The sequence below is a fragment of the Poecilia formosa genome, unplaced genomic scaffold (genome assembly GCF_000485575.1).
Source record: "Poecilia formosa unplaced genomic scaffold, Poecilia_formosa-5.1.2 Scaffold191, whole genome shotgun sequence".
In the NCBI taxonomy this organism is placed as follows: domain Eukaryota; kingdom Metazoa; phylum Chordata; class Actinopteri; order Cyprinodontiformes; family Poeciliidae; genus Poecilia; species Poecilia formosa.
Genome location: NW_006800130.1, coordinates 377,563 through 397,661, shown reverse-complemented (window position 1 = coordinate 397,661; position 20,099 = coordinate 377,563). Strand labels below are relative to the sequence as shown.

Genomic DNA, 20,099 nt, shown 5'->3' with positions numbered 1-20,099 from the left:
TATATATATATATATGTATATATATATTTGTGTATGTCTTAGTGTGTGCTACTGTTAAAAAGAGGGAAATGCAAAGTATCAAGTGTGATCAAGACAAGATAGTAGTAGCTGAAGAGAAATGTGTGTTGAAGGGTCATGTTGAATTGTACGTAGTGAGAAAGGGAGATAAGATGTGTGTGTGTGTTTATGAGAGAAAAGAAGAGAAAAGTGAGATGGGAAGGAGAGGGTGGGAGGAAGAGAAAGAAATGGGGTGATGCTGTGTGTGTGTGTGTGTGTGTGTGTTTGTGTGTGTGTGTATTGGGGTGGGGGCAGGCACAGTCAGTTCTGATAACAGCAACAGTAGGAGGAGGATGAGCCGTGGGACCGCCCCACTCTCCCGCAGATATAAATAGGAGGTGGATTTTTTTACTCTACTCATTTCTCCTGAAGGATGAGATCCCTGAAACACCTCAAACATCACTCCAGGAGCAATGTGGTGAGTCTGGGACCCGAATACACTGGGGCAGATGTAAGGGTTGTGTTAGAGAAGGGGGTTGGGGGTTGTTGGGGACTTGTTTTTAGCACTTTGTCAATGAGGTGTTTACCATAGTCCTGTCCGCGCTCTTACCCAGGAGTTATAGGAAGGAAGAGGGAATGTACTTTTCACGTGTGGCGCAAGTGCTGCGGCGTATGGACGTGTTTTCTGAAAGAGACGCTTTCTGTTTCCATTCCAATTGTTTGTCTTTAGGTGTCTTTCAGTCTTGCAACTTTAAATGTGAAAGTGCGCCACTCTCGCAATAATTACCCTACCTTCCCTGTCTACTTGTCATTTGTCTTCCTCTCTTTCATTTTGTCAGCCTTTCATTTTGCTGTGCTTTTTCTTCTCTCTACAGCCCTCCCTCCCTTCCTCCTTCACCTCTTTCTCTCTTACTCACTCTGTCTTTCTGTCTCTCTTCGGCTGCCCCCCTCAGCACCACCACCCCTCAATACACTCACACCCCCCTTCTCCTTTTCCTTTCTCTCTTCACTCCTCTCACACGCTCACTCAATCTCTCATTCCCCTTCCCTCCCTCCCCTCCCCTCTTTTCTTTATCTTTCAGCCCCTCCATCTCATTTCTCTCTCCGTCTCCCTCCCTCCACTCCTCCCCCGCCCACAGCTCTTTCTCCTTCTCTTCATACCTCCCTCCCTCTTTTCTCTTTCTCTCTCACTCACACACGCTTTCAAATACACACCCAGTCTCTTTCCTTTTCTTTCCTCACAAACACACAGTCTGTCTCTGTCTGACTACTTTAAAAGCAGTAATTATAAATGACATGGTTATCAGGGCATCCAGGTCTACTCCCCTCACCCATGCACACACACGCACACACACACACAAACACCTTTATTCCTGTTCTTTATCTCCTCTTTCTTTCTGTCTTTTCTCTGTCTACTCTTTTCTTTTCTCTCAGTATTGTGTCAGGAAAAGGAAGCAGCTTTTTCTTACATGGCACATTGAAAGCTGCAGAGTGCTACCTGGAAATAAACCACAGGGTCAGAACTTCTCAGAATAATGTTTCAGCCAGTCTGATCCATGCTGATATTTAATTTAAATCATGTCTTCATATACAACAGAGGGCCAGTTCCTTCAAAAATATGAGCATAAGGGTCTGAAACACTTAAAGATTATACAATTGAGTTTTCTGCATTGGTCTGGAATATAGAGCGAGTTCAAAGCCCAGTCGAATGTCTGAGCTTTGAACTTATGAGACCGCCTGCCAGCATATATCATCTTGTTAAAGAGGTTCAAGTTTGAAGGCATTATGAAGTTGGCCACAGTGCTCAGAGAATCAATGAGACGGTTTGCTCCAGTGATGGGCCGACCGTGGTCAAAGCTAGGCCGTCCCAGGACCCCACAGGAAGTGCCGAGGACAGTCCACGGAAGTCAGCTTCCTGACCAGGACCTGTATCCCTTGTTGTGTTCTTTATTATTCTAAAGCCTGTCAAGGAAGGAAGCTGAGCGCGAACACAGATCTACCTTATCTCCTCGATCTAATGTTCTTTGGATTCCGACCGAAGACACAAAGGCGGCGTCTATATGCAGCTTTCATATTGTGAAAAATAAGATCTTAATACCTGCAAGCTGAAATCATTTTAGCATTCGGTTACAGCTTTATGAGCCTGAAATATGAGGGTATATTTTGTTCTAATAAAATATTAAGTAGTACTTTAACAGCTGTTTCATCAGTCTAAGTTCCATTATGCCTCATACCATGTGTGCGTATGTGTGTGTGTGTGTGTGTATGTGTGTTTGTGTGTGTGTGTGTGTGTTTGCAGGAGGAAGAAAGTAGCTGTTTGGTGCGAACTTTTCCAAAGATGACTGAAGCCCACATGGATGTGGGCACACAAACAGAGCCTGTGGTGGTGTTATCACTTGCTCAAGCTGCTGTTCTTGGACTCATCTCCCAGAATGAAATATTTGGGGCTACCATTGCCCCAAATGGCTTTTACACAGGGGAGCCAAAAGAGTGTCCTCCTCCTCCTCCTGAGGCAGCGGAGTATGAGTATGCTGACCAGCTGATAGGTGCTAACGGGGACTACCTGCCCGAGCCTGCTGGTGAGCAGGAGCCCCAGCCACACTGCAGCGAGAGAAGACGCCCTGGTCCCCGTGGGAGAACCAAGAGGCCGAGGAGCAATGGGGAGATAGAACCTCCCCAGCACAAAGACGTTGCTCCACAGGCTCAGGTTAAAGGTGAAAGACTTGATTTTGACGCCTCTCCTTCCTGCATTCACATGAATAACAGACACTCGTCCAGCAAGTTAGAGGATTCAATCACCCATCATGCCTCTTTGAAAGAGGAACAGACCTGTGGAAACTGTTCATCATGTGTGAGAGATACGCCCATCCCACAGACAGACGAACAGACAGAACTGGAACATGAAGACAGTTCTGTTAGGGAGAAAGAGAGGAAGGAAGAAGAGTTGGTGGTAGCGGAAGAAGAGGAAGAGGCACTGAACCTAAAGACAACTGGAGAGAATAGCAGTCCTCTGGAGAATCGTTATTATGATTCCAATGAGGTGGCCTACGAGTCTGCTGACATGCCGATGCAAGGAGAATATGAGGAGAATGGCCAGGCACAGGCCATGCTGTGGTCAGACCCAGAGGGGCTCGCCAGACGAATGCAGATTGACAGACTGGACATAAATGTACAGATTGACGAGTCTTACTGTGTTGATGTAGGAGAGGGTCTGAAACGCTGGAAATGTCGTATGTGTGAGAAGTCCTACACGTCTAAATATAACCTTGTCACTCATATCCTGGGTCATAATGGAATTAAGCCTCACGAGTGTCTGCACTGCGGGAAGCTTTTCAAGCAACCGAGCCACCTTCAAACTCACCTGCTCACTCATCAGGGGACCCGACCCCACAAATGCACAGTGTGTGAAAAAGCATTCACACAGACTAGTCACCTGAAGAGGCACATGCTGCAGCACACAGATGTTAAGCCTTACAGCTGCCGCTTCTGCGGCCGTGGCTTTGCCTACCCCAGTGAGCTGAGAACCCATGAGAACAAACATGAAAACGGTCAGTGCCATGTCTGTACCCAATGTGGGCTTGAATTTCCAACCTATGCCCACCTGAAACGTCACTTAACCAGCCATCAGGGTCCGACTACGTACCAGTGCACAGAATGCAACAAATCTTTCGCATATCGGAGCCAGCTGCAGAACCACTTGATGAAGCATCAGAACGTTCGACCCTATGTTTGTCCAGAATGTGGGATGGAGTTTGTGCAGATCCACCACCTTCGACAGCATGCCCTCACCCACAAGGTACTGGATGTTTTTTTTTCTACCAGTTAATTGGCTAGTAACTTTATGTTACTAAATCCTTAGTTGAAACAAGATCACAAACACTAAAACATATTTTAGATAAAAGTGTTTAACTTTTTCCTGTCACTGTTTGATGCATTAACATAGAAGTAAAATTGAGCCAACTGCCATTCTTATATCACAGGCTATTCTCTAAAACCAGTTGCTTTGTAAGGACAGTCTTCAAAGGCTTTGAGTTTTTGTGTGCTCAGCCCCACCCCCAACATGTGTTTTGTTTCATTTGCAAAGCTTCTTCTCTTCCTGTTTGATGATTCACACAGTCTCTCTTGTAGTATATGTTAAAGATATTCTTTATTTTTAACGGTAGAGATCTTTTGTTCATGACGAGCACTGCCAAGAATTTTTAGAACCCTCACATATTTATATAATTTCTTCTGATTTAGACTTGACCACTTTGTGTTTCCTTCCAGGGCATGAAAGAATTCAAATGTGACGTGTGTGCCAGAGAGTTCACTCTGTCAGCCAACCTGAAGAGACACATGCTGATCCATGCCAGTGTGAGACCCTTCCAGTGCCACATCTGTTTCAAGACCTTTGTCCAGAAGCAAACCCTCAAAACGCACATGATCGTCCACCTTCCCGTCAAACCCTTCAAATGCAAGGTTGGTATACCAAGGGAGTATAAATATCACGTTGAACCAAACTGATGAAGGTTACTGATTCTTCACCCACCCTCCTCCCCCAGGTCTGTGGGAAGTCATTCAACAGAATGTACAATCTGCTTGGCCACATGCACCTCCACGCTGGCAGCAAGCCCTTCAAGTGCCCTTACTGCACCAGCAAGTTCAACCTGAAGGGCAACCTGAGTCGACACATGAAAGTTAAGCACGGCATTATGGACACCACAATAGATGGACATGGTGAGTGGCTTTTGCTCTTGTCCTAATTAGACCTCTTTGGAGCAAATGAAGTTGGTGAATATGTTCATAGGGTTTACCAATGGCATGTCTCCAAGTGGGACTGCTCCGAGGGCTTAACATCAAACAATTGTCACTCAGTCTGTCCCTAATGGACTTTGACTCAGCATGTACAGTAACATAGTGGCCGAGCATTTTGATGTTTCCGTCGCTCTCTCCGCATCTGTTTAGGAAATATAGCAGTGAATGGATTAGACCAGTGTTTCCCAACCCTGGTCCTCAAGGCACACTGACCTGCATGTTTTAGATGTTCCTCTGCTTCAGCACACATGATTTCAATTGATGGCTGATTAACAGGGTTTTGCTGAATTGGAATCATCTGAACGGGGTGTGTTGAAGCAGGGGAACATCTAAAACATGCAGGTCAGTGTGCCTTGAGGACCAGGGTTGGGAAACACTGGATTAGACATGCCGGTCTTCATCAGTAAAGACTGATGCAGAGGACGGGCAATCTGCTGGATGTCCTCAATGTGGCCATGTGTCTTTAGGAAAAGATCTATGCATGTGTGCAACAACGTCTGTTATTGAACGCAGCATTCCCCTTCCTTTGTCAGAACCCCCCCAGGAGACAGAAGGCCAAGAGGAGTATGAAGATGAGAGCTTTGAATTCAGTGAGCGAGAAAACCGCGCCAACAACAACACACCCGATGTGGCCAAACTATCTCAAATGGAGTACTACAGCAACTATGGGAAGGGTGCAGGGCGCTTTAGTGCATCAGGGATAGTACCAAGTACCCCAAACTGAACATGTGATTGAACTCATTTAACTTAGGTTTGTTTATTTTGTTTAATTGCTATTAAAGGCAAAATGGTTAAGTTCCTCCCTAAAGGGATAGCTTGTGTTTTTTTGAGGTTCTTTGAAATTATCAGCAATAGTTTCATTACCTGTAATTCAAATGTTGTGTCACTGAGTTTGTAGAAGAATAAGGAAACTATCAGAGCAATTGAGAACTAATAGCTGGCAACATACTAGCTGATTGAGTATTTCAGACGATTCTTAGCAACTTTAAACCTAAAAATCTGTCCACTGAGGTACAGATGTATATATGTAAAACATCTACACTTTTACAAGAGACTGTTGTTAAAGCCAGTAACTTAAATGTTCCTGTGCACAGGATGCAGGCGGATCAGGTGGATGACACAGAATCAAAGTAACTTAGTGTAGTAGAACACGTGTCACTCAATTGAGAAAACAAAGACAAACTTAACAACAGCCACCCTGAGAAAGTGTAGAACGTTGATATCTCCTAATATAGTGCTGTACCCCCTAGGCTGAAGTTATCCTCAGTTAAAGTTGTATTAAAGTGCTGCAATTACTGGTAGTCAAAAAAAAAGTCTACAATCCCACTGAGGTTTTCTTTACTTTATGACAAAGTCATTGCAATATAGATGAGACCTATGTGCTACAGGTAGAGAAACCATTGCAGATAACATGAAAAAAACCTAACTTTAAAAAAATCCCAACAATCCTTTTGGGAATATGAGGAAGCCCAGCAAACTGCACATTAATATGCACTGGAATCACTCAAAATCTGCAAAATGTGAGAAAAAAAACAACTGATTATTAAAGGTTATAGGAAAAAAAACAGTATAGAAGTATTTAAGTGAAAAATGCTACAAGATCAACAAGATCATAACCTGAGCCCTAAAATAAAGCACATTTTTAGCAAGAGGAAATGCATGTTACATTGCAGTTAGACAATCCGTGTGCTGAGGTTTCACCAGTGTGAGCTGTGAGGGAAGGGAACAGGTGCTCTTTCACCTACCAAAGCTTATCAAAAGGTTAATGATTCTCTTTGATTTATACTGTGATAAAAAAAAATAATAATTAAAAACTGTAAGAAAAAAAAGTCCTGTGCTTTACTGCATTTTATTGTACAGTGCATCAGTTCTGCTGTATGTTGGCTGGTGCATCGCACTAGAGGACCACTGTGTCTACTTTTTACATTAACAACCATCCTCGTGTATTGGTCTCTAGTCTATGAATGTAACTGTTTCTGTGGAATGTTATAAAGCAAATTCAAATGTCCTTTTTTAATGCTTGCACCCCTTTACCAAAGAATTTGAAAAATCTTGCAGCTATGGGTTTTTTTTTTGTTTTTGTTTTTTTTTAACCTAGCTGTTGTGTTGAACTGGGACATTGAATTCCCCAGATTTCATAAAATTACATCCATGTTTATCCTTCTACCCTTCTGTAGATCTCTTCAAAAGATTACCACAGAGATCAGGCTGTAATGCAGGTTTCAGCAAACCTTACTTTTTCCCTCCCCACCCTAAAATCTAAGTTTCTGAAGGCAACACTGCAAAATTTATTTAAAAAAAAACAAAAAACAATGCAACCTACATCCATACTTTTACTTTTCTCATTTTAAATTGGTGAATCTCAAACTGAATTGTCCCCCCCCAAAAAAAAAAAAAAAAAACTTGGACAGAAATATTAAGTGCCCCAGTGTGTCTGCGAGAGCACACCATCCATCATGCTGCGTACTGCTCTCAAGTGATGAACGACAGCCTCCATACATGCGACAGGGCCGTGGACCTTGCGGAAAATGATGCGGAAATGCTCAATATATTCAGTTTTCCACTGCTCAGCTTTTTCACACTTGCAACCTGCAAACAAGTTTCCCCGTGCAAAATGTTGATATAATGCGTAAAAAAAAAAAATTGCTCATTTTTGTGAGTTTTTTTTTTTATTTTTTAGCTTCAATGTTCACTGCGTCAATATTTTAGCAAGGATATGAAAATGGGAAGACGCTCATCCTGAAAGGCTTTCTGTATTAAACTCTAGTGTGAAGATGATATGAATAGAGTTGTATGAACAATGTTGTGTACCAGGCAGAATTGTCAAATAATAAATTTATTTACCATATTTTTGCTGTTTTTTAATTAAAAACGCCCACACAAAAAAACTAAACATAGGTCAAACAAGATTTATTGGCAAGCATTTTCCGTCAGTCTTCGTTCTTGCTCAAGGCATAACACAGCACGGAATACAGTACACATTACAAAAATAAAACTTGCACATAATGGGTCAGGTGTTTATGGGGCCATTAGATGGAAAGACGACTTAGTCGTTTAATTTCCTATATTAACTAGTAAATCCTACGGTGTATGCTCCTTCGGGTGCAACGCAAGTGGATTTGTTGACCTTTCAAGTTAAAAATGAGGTACAAAAACATAAGAGTGACATTGCCACATCCTGGTTCTTATTGCCCGTTTCAAGTCTTTCACTTGCCGAGGGCTTTATCCAGATTTTTCTTGATGGCGTCGAGGAAGTCTGTAGTATTCACATAGTGCTCATTCAGCTTCACACTGAAAATTAAGCAAAAAGGAAGGGGAAAAAAAAAAAAAGAAAATCAACCAACAAGATCCAACATCTACATTAATTGTACAAAATCGTATTAAAATCTGCTTAAACCTGTGCATGGATGCATGTTTTCATAAACTAAAATGAAAAACTTACATGTAGACTAGCTACAATGCATATATATATACACAGACACACACCAAAGTCTATATAGAGACTTTGGTGTGTCTTTCAGTGCTGTACACGATGTGAGGTACGATGCTAGGGGGTTTAAATGTGTATGGTTGATATATATATATATATATATATATATATATATATATATGACTGATTAAACACAGATAGGAATTAATAAGTATTCACATCCTCCTACTCGTTTTCAAATAAGGACAGGTTGAGTGTAACCTTTGCTCTTATTAGTTTTTAATATCATATAATCTCAGTTATGGATCTTTACTGATAAGATTTATGAAAGAACCACCCTAAGAAATTATTTAAGTCTTGATCGTTGATCAGTAAAGATTGGAAAGTGAAAGTCCAATATTATGGCTGATCAGTGAACATGTCATGCCTAAGCACTACCAGGTTTGGGTGAGAACGCTTCTTTGTAGATGTTGTTGGTGATCAGAAAGACTCATGGCTGGCCATTTTATCAGTGATGCGTTTCAAAATAAAGTTAGCAGTACCACAAAATGAGGAGGAAGCGTCTAGAAAGAAAACTATTTTCTGTAGATGTATGTCGGATACTCGTGCAGAGTGCCACAAAAGGCATTTGGACCTCGGAAGAGAGCTGAGAACTTAATGTATTGCAGCGATTTTTCTCCATCTATCTTTTTGAAGAGTTTAAAACGGTTTACAAAGGAAGAGGCTGGATTAGAAAATGTTAGCCTCTTGACAATCTCCCGTTCAATGCAACGCTACTTCTGCAAGGAATACAAACCGAGACTGATTTAGTAATGCTAACCACAAACTGCTAATATAAATGGCTAAAGGAAGTTTGAAATGTTAAGTTTATAATCATCTTGTCAGAAGTTTGAGATATAAATGAAAGTGTAAAAGGATAGAAATGTATTTGATCTAAAATAAGTTGGACACAGCTGGGGGTCAACTTGAAACCATTTTGTCAGGAAAAAAGGAATATAAAATACGGCAAGCCAACATGTTGAGATTTTTTTTTGTATGTTTTTGTGCATTTTATTTTTAAAGAAATGCCTGTCCTATAAACTGCAAGTACCTCAGAGTATTTCACTGTAAATATTCAGTGCTGCAGACCGAAACAGCTCATTAAGTATGGGCTCCTGTGAAGAATTCATTGTTTTATTTTACCATAAAAAAGTATTCAGAGATCAGCCGTTAAATTATTCAAAGTAGGTTTTATAATTATTTTATTGTGTTTAGTTCTTCAAAATATGCGATTAGAAATCATCCACAAATATTTCTGACTGGTACATATCTGGTTTCTTTATTTTATTAATGATGATTTTATTCCCTACCTGTTTTTTTTTTTGTTGTTGTTTTTTTTAAGCTTATTAACATTTACTGCTTATAAGTTCATTATCAGCTTTCCAATTTTGTTGAACCCAAAATTTTTTATTCCACCACCGTTTTTTTGGTGGTGGAATAAAAAAAAGATCTCTTTAAGAGATCTCTGTCCTGTTTTCAAGTATAAATATAGAAGTTCAGTACGATTTTATGGCAGGTTCAGCAGTCAAATATGGAACATACAAAAACCACAGCCTGAACGAAGTGAAGAAGGGACAGACAGATGGGTCGACACGTGAATGGATGGATGGACAGTTGGATGATGGGCAGAAGGATAATGAACAGATGGATGGATGACTGGATGGGTAGATGAACAGATGGATCGAAGAATAGATGGATGGATTGTTGGGGGATGGATGGATCTTTAAAACAATGTAATAGGAAATAAAGCATGGAAATACAAATCCTTTTTTTCCATACGTATCCAATACTAGAAAATACTGAACACTCTGGAGTCCCTTTCATTTTGTACTCCAACAGTATTTCTTTATGACAAAAAGATCTTCTAATGACTGCCATAAAAATATTAGATATCAACATACTGGAAAAAAAAAAATAAAACTTCAATCTTCACCTTACATGAATATTTGCTTTTTATAATTTATAACACACTGGCAGTCAGTTTTAGCAATCTCAGTCTTTTTTATTTAAATAATTATTATCTGGGCCTGAGAGCGTGAAAACATCTACCCAGCTTTTCCTTTGGTTCTTTCGGTGAATACATGACTCTACTTTCATGCCTTACACTTAAAACAATATACATAGAAAAACAATCTTTTAAAGATTGCCACAAAAAACTTTCCATAAAAGTCTTGTGTTAACTCATTTCATGAAAAGAACACATCACCACATAGCTGGGAACAGGATCATGATTTGGGTGGACGGAGCTTTCAGTGACTTTCCACTGGTAGAGGAGTGTCTCACAAAATAATACACTGAAATCAAGACAACTGAGATTTAACCTAATTAGACGAAGGATCAAAAATCCTCAAAGCCAAAATTGATGCCACATCACTTTGTGGCCGGTGCCACAAACCTTTACATAACCTTGTCATAAAGCAAAAATATAACTCTGCTTATTGTTTTATCTTCACTTTTTTTCCCATTTCTATTTAGCTACAGACCAGGAATGAGCTGGTTAGCAGTAAAGAAAAGTCTGTGCCTACTACAGATGTCTGTGCAGAGCAAGCAGAAACTTTGTATCCACAAATGTTAAACTATTGCCTTTTAATTCTTCAAAGTGACTCTGGAATATAATAACCGCAAACAAAACTTTACATTTCTCCTCATGTTTTCAGAAACCTCTGGGAGTAAAATTTCCAAACATGAATAATTACTAATCACAAAAAAATGAGGATATTCAGCTTCCGGGAGAAATTTCAAGATGAACCTGAAATTCTCTGCAACTTATTAAGTTTACAGGTGAACCTAATATGACCTTCTCTAAATGTTTTAATTGACATGTCCAACTCTTTGATGTTTCAGTACTTTTTGCATAACTTGCTGTTCTCTAACAAGGAGTTTGACAACTAAATTCACAACAGGTGTTTGATCCATGAATCGATCAATAGATGGACCTTGAGGCTGAATAACTCCAGGAAAGAGGCGAGTTTATAACAACTCCAGTGTCAAAAAGATCATCGCTGTTCATGCTGCGTCTACTAGATTAATCTTAACCCTGCCTTACTTTTCTGAGAAGTTACTGATAAATGTTTCAATTTCAGGATGCAGGTTGTTTCCTGAGTAAATAACCATCAGCTTCTCTGTAAATTCCTAAGCTATGCAAAACCAACGACAGTTAAAAGATTCGGAAAATAGTTTTTACATGAACAGCAAGAACAAGAAAACCAAAAAAAAAAAAAAGTACAGGTTAAAAGTTTAGAGACATGAGTTGGTCCCGTTTTCCCCCCACAGCAAAATTGGATATAAATGTTAATTAAACTTACTTGGAGAGGCCGTGGATGCAGCCCGCGAGGTCCTTGGTCATGATGCCGCTCTCAACAGTCTCAACACACACTCTCTCCAGAGTCTGAGAAAACCTACAGGGAATAATAATAATAATAATATATAAAAAAAACCATACACACACATTTGTAAAATCTCAATTTCACCTTAAGGTTAGGTAGTTTCCAGACATATTACAGCTCTCACTTTATGAGGTCAGGGTTGCCGTCGAGTTTTCCTCGGTGCTCCAGGCCTCTCGTCCAGGCAAAAATGCTGGCGATGGGGTTGGTGCTGGTCGGCCTCCCCTGATAAGAAAATAATCACGTGGAAATCAGCCACTTCACGTCTCAAAAGATCAGAATTTAGCTCCATAGTTATTCAAATCAAAAACTCATACTACATAAATACATAAAGCAAAGAGAAATGCAATCAAAGTGTTTGTTTCTTTTCATTTTTAAAGGTTATCACTCAAAATTATGTTTCTCTGAGAAGTAGAACTTAACATCAGACCAATAAAAAAGAAAAGCGGCTAAGTTACGGCTTACATGACCATTGGAAAAATAGTCGACTTGACAGTCATGAACCCCATCCAAGACGAGGATATGCTACAGAAGGTCACTGCTGAACATCAGATTGCTGTATAACCCTATTCATGGAAAACTGAGTCAAAGGAAATGGTGTAGCGACAAAAATGTGCAGAGCCAAGAGTGTTATCTACAGCCTTGACAGGTTGATGTAGTAGTTCATACAAAACGAGGCCTGAGCAAGAACGGAATGCGTATAATATACATTATATTGACATATTTTGCTGTAGCCTGATATTTCTGTATTAAAAAGTTTTGTGTGGTTGTGCGTAATATAATTTTCTGTGAAACCGAATTCTGGGGATTTAGCACCTATAAGCCACATCTATCAAGATAAACTGAAATAAACACTTGAAATATATTACTCTATCTATAAAAGTTTCTCTTTTTGAATCAATACTTTTTTGGTGATAATTTTCCAATTTACAGAGACCCACTCATTTATTTAGGCGGGAATACATGTTGCATTTTATTTTCACCACATGATGGCAGTATAGAGCCACAGTGTAAAAGCAGGTAAGGCAGTTCTGCTACTCCATTCCCCACACATCTCAGTGGAAATGTTTTCCCAATACAGAGCAGCTGATTGACAAAGACTGATGGCTGCAAACCTTCTGGTGCTCGCGATAGTGTCTGGTCACCGTGCCGTGAGCTGCCTCGGCCTCAATGGTCTTTCCATCAGGGCAGACAAGGACTGATGTCATTAGTCCCAGTGAGCCAAAGCCTGAAAGACAAAGCAAGACCCTTCTTTAGAGCAGCTCTCACACTAGGGAAGCATTTTCGAAAAAATAAGCAAGTTTTCTTTTCAAATTTCTCACCCTGTGCAAGAATATCAGACTGAACATCTCCATCATAGTTCTTGCAAGCCCAAACGAAAGCTCCCGAAGACTTCAGCACTTGGGCAACCATGTCGTCAATAAGCCTGTGCTCGTACCAGATCTTCAGCTTGTCAAACTCTGGTTTGTAATGTCTGTGGGACACAAAAAGAAATATTCGTTTTCCATCCAACGACTTCAAAAGTGCTTTAAAAATAAGCCTTGAGACACTCACTTCTCAAAGATGTCCTGGAAAATATCTTTAAACCTGCCGTCGTAAGCTTTCAGAATGGTGTTCTTTGTGCTCATGTAGAGTGGCCACTTCTTGCCAATGGCATACTGGAAACAGCTGTGTGCAAACCCGGTGATGGACTGGTGAAGAGAGAAAAATAAACAGTTCATGCCTGCTGAAGGTCTTTATCAGCTGTAAAAGGTTTACAACCTTTCCCCTTGTTGAGATGAAAGTCATGTGGAATGACCTCTTATGTTGTTAAGACAAACAGACCGAGCTGATGAAGGCAAACAAACCAGTAGCAAAGCGGGCTGAACGCTTTGACTGCCAACGGTGTCCAGAAAATTTTACAAATCACTACGCACTGTTTCTTTAAGTTTATTCGTAGTCGTTCTGAACTACACAAACCTAATTCAAATGGTGTAAATCCTGGGAGAAAAAACACGATCATCACATGCTGGTAACTGTGTGCTTCAGACAATGCGTACACAAGAGAAGTCTGCACATCTATTGAAAGGATATTAAATGTATTTCAGTATTCAAAATGTATCCGTTTATATTTATGAAGAACAAAGATCTAGTTGTTTTAAGGTGAAATAAAAAAAAAAATAAAAAAATTAGCTGCATGTTGTACAATAAACATATTACAAGATATGCAACAGGACTTCAGGGTAAGAAACTAAGTTTAAGACAGAATTGTTTGAGCTCAGGCTCAGTAAATCTGCTTGTTTTCAAAGTTTTCATCATTTTGATTGACCGGCCAAAACTGCTGCAGTTAAGTTCGCTTTTCTCACAAGGAAACCTAAAATTCAGGACACTTTATCAGTGGTTTGAGTTGTTTTGTTAGTTTGACCTCAAGCCTTGTTATTTTGTACAAGCAAAATACTGCTTCACAGTTCATCTCTGATAAGAGGGTGAAAGCATGTCTGCAGCCTAACCTGCTTTGCAAGTTTTCTTTTGATTTTAGAATGTGAAAAATAAAGGACTAAAGAAATAGATTTTTTTTAATTTTTTTTTTATTTTTTAGTTAATTTAGAAGTTTGCACAGTAATGCTCTTAACATTTCAATTATATCAGAGTATTACCTCATGTCCAGTTAAAACAAGTTTGTATCGTCTCATCGTCATCGGTATTCCTTAATGTTCATCAATGAAATAAGATTAGAACATTGATGGATGGTGTATTGTGGCCGTAAACACCCGATAGTGTCAAGTTGTAAAATAAAAATCTGTATTGGCAGGGCAAGCTTTTTAAACACCAGTGATCACTCAAAAATCTGCACTGCTTTGACAATGAAAAATACAAAGAATCATGAATCATTTGTTGTGCGTCTCTATAGTCTTTCCTCACCTCGTCTGTGTTGTACATGCCCATTCCACAGCCGCCAGCTGGAAAGTCATAGACCTCCCATTCCTTGTTTGCACTTCCATCAGAAGGTGAGAAGACCATCTTAAATTTGCCAGGCTGGTCCACAACAAAATCTGTTGCTCTGTACTGTAGAAGAAGAAAGAAAAATAAAATGGAACTATGTAGTAAATTTTAGTGTTCACGTACATTTTCCATTTCCAAATGTCAGATGCTTGACAATTTTAAAATTTCTAGATTTTTCCTGTTATGTCTATGAATTCATAATGATTCAAATTCAGCAGTGTTTTTTTTTTTTTTTGTATATATACTAAAATAAATCAGTTTTGTTTTAAAATGTTTCACAAGGAGATTTGTCAAATCTGGACCCATACTAAATGCAGATTAAAATCTGACTTTGTTGTCTGTTAACTGTTTATTTTATTTGTAAAAAAAAAAAAAAAAACTGGCTCATTGGTGCATCTCTAGAATGCAAACAAAGTAAAACTACAGAGATGGGAATTGACCGATTGCACCTTAAATCAGCTCTGATTATCGTTTTTATCTTGCAGAAATGCACTACTTAATATTTTAGATAAGGAGCAAAGCCTTAAAACTACCAACTTATTTTCCTTCCAAATTACATATCCTCACTTTTACATCTTTAAATAAAGAATCTCATACTTTTAACAACGTCAAAAACCCTGAAAATGTGTAGCGCTGCCCAGCAGAAGTGAGGCTTACTTGATCACCAAAGGCATGTCTGCCAATAGTGATGGGCTGCGTCCAACCCGGAACAAGCCTGGGAATGTTCTGGCAGATGATCGGCTCACGGAACACGGTGCCCCCCAAGATGTTCCTGATGGTTCCATTGGGACTTTTCCACATCTTCTTCAGGCTAAACTCTGCACATAAAAAAAAAAAAAACATGGGTGAGAGAAATATTCCGAAAAGATGGTATTGTACAGTAAATCAACTAAACAGAAACCATTCCTTTCAAACTTTTGCTGGTCAATTTGCAGAAAATGTTCTAATGTTTATCACCCACAACTGAACACATAACGTGAAAGGTTGTAAAATAAAAATGAACAAGGAAGATTGGGAGTCAAAGATTTGTGAAAAGACCTTCCACTCTGGCTTCGTCAGGTGTGATGGTGGCACATTTAACCGCAACGTTGTATTTCTTGGTAGCGAGGGCGGAGTCGATGGTGACCTGGTCATCCGTCTGGTCGCGGTATGGAAGACCCAGATCGTAATACTTCAGGTCTACGTCAACATTTGTGAGGATGAGCTACAGAGCATGGAAAATAAAAACAATTAACACAAAGAACATCTAGAAACTTCCAACTGTATTACTGTATAGGAGACTATTTGCATTTTTTTCCTGAGTAAAACGACCTCAACTGGTATGGTGAACATGACAAGCCAGCTAACTCTCTCACATTCGACTTCTGAGCCAACAGCCATCTGTTCTCTCCTCCTCCCCAACATCATGCATAAATAATCCCCCACAGAACTATTCCCCAATCAGTCAATCACAGCCTAGAGTATCCCGCCTCCTCATTTGTACGTTTACTCCTTCAGAGCTGGATGCTAATTTATCACCTTCTCTTTGATGAACTCCCAGATGATCCTGGTCATCTCATCTCCATCCATCTCAACCACCGGGTTGGCCACTTTGATGCGTTTGTCGGCATCTGTTGATCACGGGAAAATGGGAGTTTTACTTCAGTGCCAGAATCACATGAAGGCAAAATGGACCATAATGAACCAACAAATAAAATCTCCATCGTGTTTATTCAAGGAATTTCCCAGGATAACATAATTTCAGGCTACATCTTAGGAATTAAAGAAGCAGAAGTCAGAAATAAATTTTTAAGATATTGTGCCATTTTATTTGCTTGTTCATGTTCCTCCTGGACCAGCATGAGAGACTATCTCTAATCGTATCTGTTCTCCGTCAGCTCAGTGTGTGAGAGTCCTGCCAGCAGGACAATTTCGGTGAATCTAAAGTACAGGGGGAGGTGCAAAGGATCAAGTGACTCTCGGATTTCCCGGCTGAGTTAATGCTCCCCCACCGCCTTTAAAGCCCTCACAGTTTACTGCAAAATAAACATCAAAGTGTCCCGTGGAACCCTTAAAGAAACAGCAGTCTCTTTGGGTCAAACACCAAAATCAATAAAAATAAAACAAAATAAAATAAAATAAATGTGATAAATGTGAGTTTGGTAAAACTTTAAACCAACCAAGTATTACAAGTGAAAGAAGCATCGTTCCAATTCGGCTTTGGCCCAAACTTAAAACATGACCCGACTCCTGCTGCTTGGTGACTGCGCACTGAAAATAACCTCATAGGATAAACAGCTGCGACCACCGAGTTACACAATAGACTAATTCAGACGAGAAAAAGGAGAAAAGCATACAACTGCAGCATAAACTTAACACATTGTTAGTGTTTTGTGCTGGTTAGTCAACTGGATAATGTTTGGGTTCTGTCTCACGGTTTCTGTCTGCACATTTCTCTGAGGAAAAAACCTTGAGAAAGTTAGTTACACAACGACAGAAACCAACGACGATTTCCTCAGGAAATGTGTTATTTTAGAAAATGTGTCACAGCAGAAAACTACAACAAATTAATTTGTTTGTCTATCAAACCAATCTTTCAGCAGACTTTGCTCCAAAGGAATTTAGCTATGGCTTATTTTCAGGGGGGGCAGTAAACAGGCTTTTTATTCAGGTAACCTTTCAAAAGATATGTTTAATACAAAAGAATACTGACGTAAACATTGACATGAATAATGAGTGCGAGCCACTAGAAAATTCTGAGTAACGATCCTCAGATTAGCATCAATACTGCAAAGACTATACAACGTCATTTCTGCACACTTTGCAGAAATCTATTGAAGTCAATTTCTTTAAATCAGACAATGATGTGTGAGAAAGTTAACAGTCTGTAAGATAAACAGTATGCTGTCTGTGCTGGCTATACAGACAAAAACTATTTTTGAGTGTGAACATGAGAATAATTCTGAAATATCTGTAAAAACCCTGTCCTGATACCCATTTGGTTTCTCCCTGCAACAGATATCTTTTTCTCAGCAAGTTGTAATCCTTCCTTACCTGAGAAGACCCTGCATCATCGTCCCTGCTGCTGGCCTCTGGTCTAATGTCTCCTCCCTGACTTTACTCTATTGTGACAATGAAGATTTCTTTTAGCAAAGCAATAGTGAGCACACAAATTAAAGAGGATTTAGTTTATTCCTAGGATTATATAACCAGAAAGGGATGGTGCATAGGTAGAGGTGAGAATAGCCAAAATTTTCACTCAGGTAAAAGTAACAGCACTTCAACGCTTTTACTCAAGTAAAAGTCGGTCTGTTTGGAAAAATTGTGCAAATGTTTTATTGTTTTTCTTTTTGCAGGCTCTGGATCGTTAGCCGCCATGATTCTAGCACACACAATAGTGCTACAGGTGTCCTGTTGCTAACCCACACAGGTGTAAAACTGACGTGTGTACGCTTGTGATGCGTTTAAAAATTAGCTAGGAAAAACGCATTAAGGCATGCCAACAATAGATTACACACTGCTTTTAAAAAGTGCGGAGGACACGTACCGGATGCAAGGGTAACATGTACCTGTTGCAGTCTGTCCTGGGGGGCCAAATACCTGAAAGGGTGGACCCAGCCCGGCCCCCCCTCTGGCACTGGGACTGACTTTGAGTGCATCACGCATTAGACAAAGAAAAAAGACCTTTGAAGCTTCACCTTTGGCACTTTGCGATGGATCTTATTTTCCTCCCCCATGCTTGAATTTAATTAGCCAGAATAAGACCAAAGTGTCCATTTTCATTAGGTAGAAACATCCCTTGCTTTGATCTTTATTGCTTCTGAAACTGAAAGTGCATTTAAAGTGCCCCTCTAAATCTGCACTTAGCCATATTGAGCATGCAGCGCATGATAAAAAGAAATATTAGCAGAACTAAAAACCTTACTAGAGGTTAGTAAGATGCTTTTTAATATGCATCACACTTCCCTTTCTTTTTAGCTACTCAAAATAACAGAAGACCTTCTGCCCCCAGTGCATTGTGGGGAAGTCTGCACAACCTGCCGTCTAGAATAGTTTCTAAGCAGTCAGCCCTAAATCTGCAGCAGAACGCTGTCGCCCTGCAGAGCGAGGGGAGGGAAGCAATGAGCCAAGCCGGTTATGCAACGACTGACTCTGAAGGACAAGCTGAACCAACGTCACGTGAGCCCACCTGCAACATCATTTGTACAAGCAGCTTTGCAGCTACGAGCTTCTGTGCAGCAAAAACAACACACACACGTAAAACAACATCAGATAAATTAAAAACCAATTAAAGTTTTATTAAACCAATGCACAAAGTGGGAGATATTGCATTTTAGTATGTTTAATAAAGTAATATGTATATTTTAAAAATCTATTATTGATGACAATTCATTTCTAATATATAAATACCTTTGAATCTTAAACATCCTTAATTAATCTTAAGTATTTCAGTAATTCAATTGGTTTTATGAGGGCTCGACCTCAAAGTATTTTTTTTTTAAATAATGTCACATATGACATTATGTGTATTGAAGTTAACATACTTCAACACAAGTATGTTAACAAGAGCAATAATCCGTCCAAGGTTACAGTACCAGCTTTAAGTATTAAGCAGCCTTACCCTGAGGCACAAGAAACTTATCACTAATTTTAAAACTCGAGTGTTTTAAGTTCAAGTTGTGCCACACACTTTAAGGACAGGCATTTAAAGATGAGCTCAAACTTGCACGACTGTCCATCTGTCCTTCCTGGTTAGCTTTCAACGCAGATAAGACTGGGCTTCAAACCCCTTTAGTTATAGTCCCTATAGCAAGGAGACCCATCTTACAGCCGACAGGTTTGATGCAGGGAATGGTGCAGCACTAAAGTGAAACTAAGGTTTGTTAAAGAACTGCAACTCCAAAATGTGAGAACTCTGTGAATTTCAACTGATTGGAACATCGGGTCTTATCTTTGCATTCCAGCAAAACCAACAGAAAAGGTTTCTGCTACTTTCAGCTATCTGCCACTGTGTGTTGTGACTAGAAATGGAATGATTCAGGGTACAGTGAGATCTTAAAAAGTTGCAGTTTCAAAAGCCATAAAAATTTCTATGCCAATTGAAAGTCATTCCATTAAAAGCTTGGTGGGAGCGCCAGGGTGTCCAGCTGTGTATGACTGAGTCAACGCCACAGCAGGAATATGCATTTTGTTCATTTTCACATAAAGTTACACAGTGAGAACTTCATGGTGGCCCCTGCAAACCTGTTATTAATAGTACAACAATAGAAACACTGTATTTAACTTTTCAGGTGAATATTGGTTTCAAAAAATTTAAAAAGTGGGAAATAAGGATTCTTTAACAAATTTTCAGTTGTTGAAAGGATATCTTCCACCAGCTGATTTATTGACCCTGAACATTCTTGAGCTGCAATCTGTCACCACCATCAGGTATATACACAACAAACTCTAAATGGCCTGTTGATTCAGTCACAGCTAAAACAAAGGGAGAAAAA

At 39.6% G+C, this 20,099-nt stretch overlaps 2 protein-coding genes and 1 long non-coding RNA gene across 3 annotated transcripts in view; 1 reads left to right on the top strand and 2 right to left on the bottom strand.

The window, feature by feature from the left end:
- Positions 1-381: 381 nt before the first annotated feature.
- On the top strand, positions 382-7,198 carry znf710a (zinc finger protein 710a). Its single transcript, XM_007566392.2, has 5 exons — positions 382-475; positions 2,297-3,793; positions 4,264-4,455; positions 4,539-4,713; positions 5,325-7,198. The coding sequence occupies exons 1-5, from the start codon at positions 431-433 to the stop codon at positions 5,513-5,515; spliced, it is 2,100 nt and encodes a 699-aa protein (XP_007566454.1). The 5' UTR covers positions 382-430; the 3' UTR covers positions 5,516-7,198.
- Positions 7,199-7,680: 482 nt separating this feature from the next.
- idh2 (isocitrate dehydrogenase (NADP(+)) 2) overlaps positions 7,681-20,099 on the bottom strand; it is a 14,962-nt gene continuing 2,543 nt past the window's right edge. The window contains exons 2-11 of the mRNA XM_007566393.2: positions 16,144-16,235; positions 15,664-15,829; positions 15,283-15,443; positions 14,545-14,688; positions 13,198-13,334; positions 12,966-13,117; positions 12,759-12,871; positions 11,771-11,868; positions 11,566-11,658; positions 7,681-8,082 (exon numbers count right to left, since the gene is read on the bottom strand). Coding sequence (XP_007566455.1) covers positions 7,998-8,082; positions 11,566-11,658; positions 11,771-11,868; positions 12,759-12,871; positions 12,966-13,117; positions 13,198-13,334; positions 14,545-14,688; positions 15,283-15,443; positions 15,664-15,829; positions 16,144-16,235 — 1,241 coding nt within the window. The 3' untranslated portion in view covers positions 7,681-7,997. The remainder of the gene's footprint in view (positions 8,083-11,565; positions 11,659-11,770; positions 11,869-12,758; positions 12,872-12,965; positions 13,118-13,197; positions 13,335-14,544; positions 14,689-15,282; positions 15,444-15,663; positions 15,830-16,143; positions 16,236-20,099) is intronic.
- LOC107837941 (uncharacterized) overlaps positions 16,946-20,099 on the bottom strand; it is a 5,483-nt gene continuing 2,329 nt past the window's right edge. The window contains exon 2 of the long non-coding RNA XR_001663993.1: positions 16,946-17,724. This is a non-coding gene — a long non-coding RNA (uncharacterized LOC107837941). The remainder of the gene's footprint in view (positions 17,725-20,099) is intronic.

Bases quoted from the DNA above. Each gene is read 5' to 3' on its own strand.
- znf710a (XM_007566392.2), top strand. From the start codon at position 431: ATGAGATCCCTGAAACACCTCAAACATCACTCCAGGAGCAATGTG. The intron at 476-2,296 runs GTGAGTCTGGGA...GTGTGTTTGCAG, and splicing joins ATCACTCCAGGAGCAATGTG to GAGGAAGAAAGTAGCTGTTT. The intron at 3,794-4,263 runs GTACTGGATGTT...GTTTCCTTCCAG, and splicing joins AGCATGCCCTCACCCACAAG to GGCATGAAAGAATTCAAATG.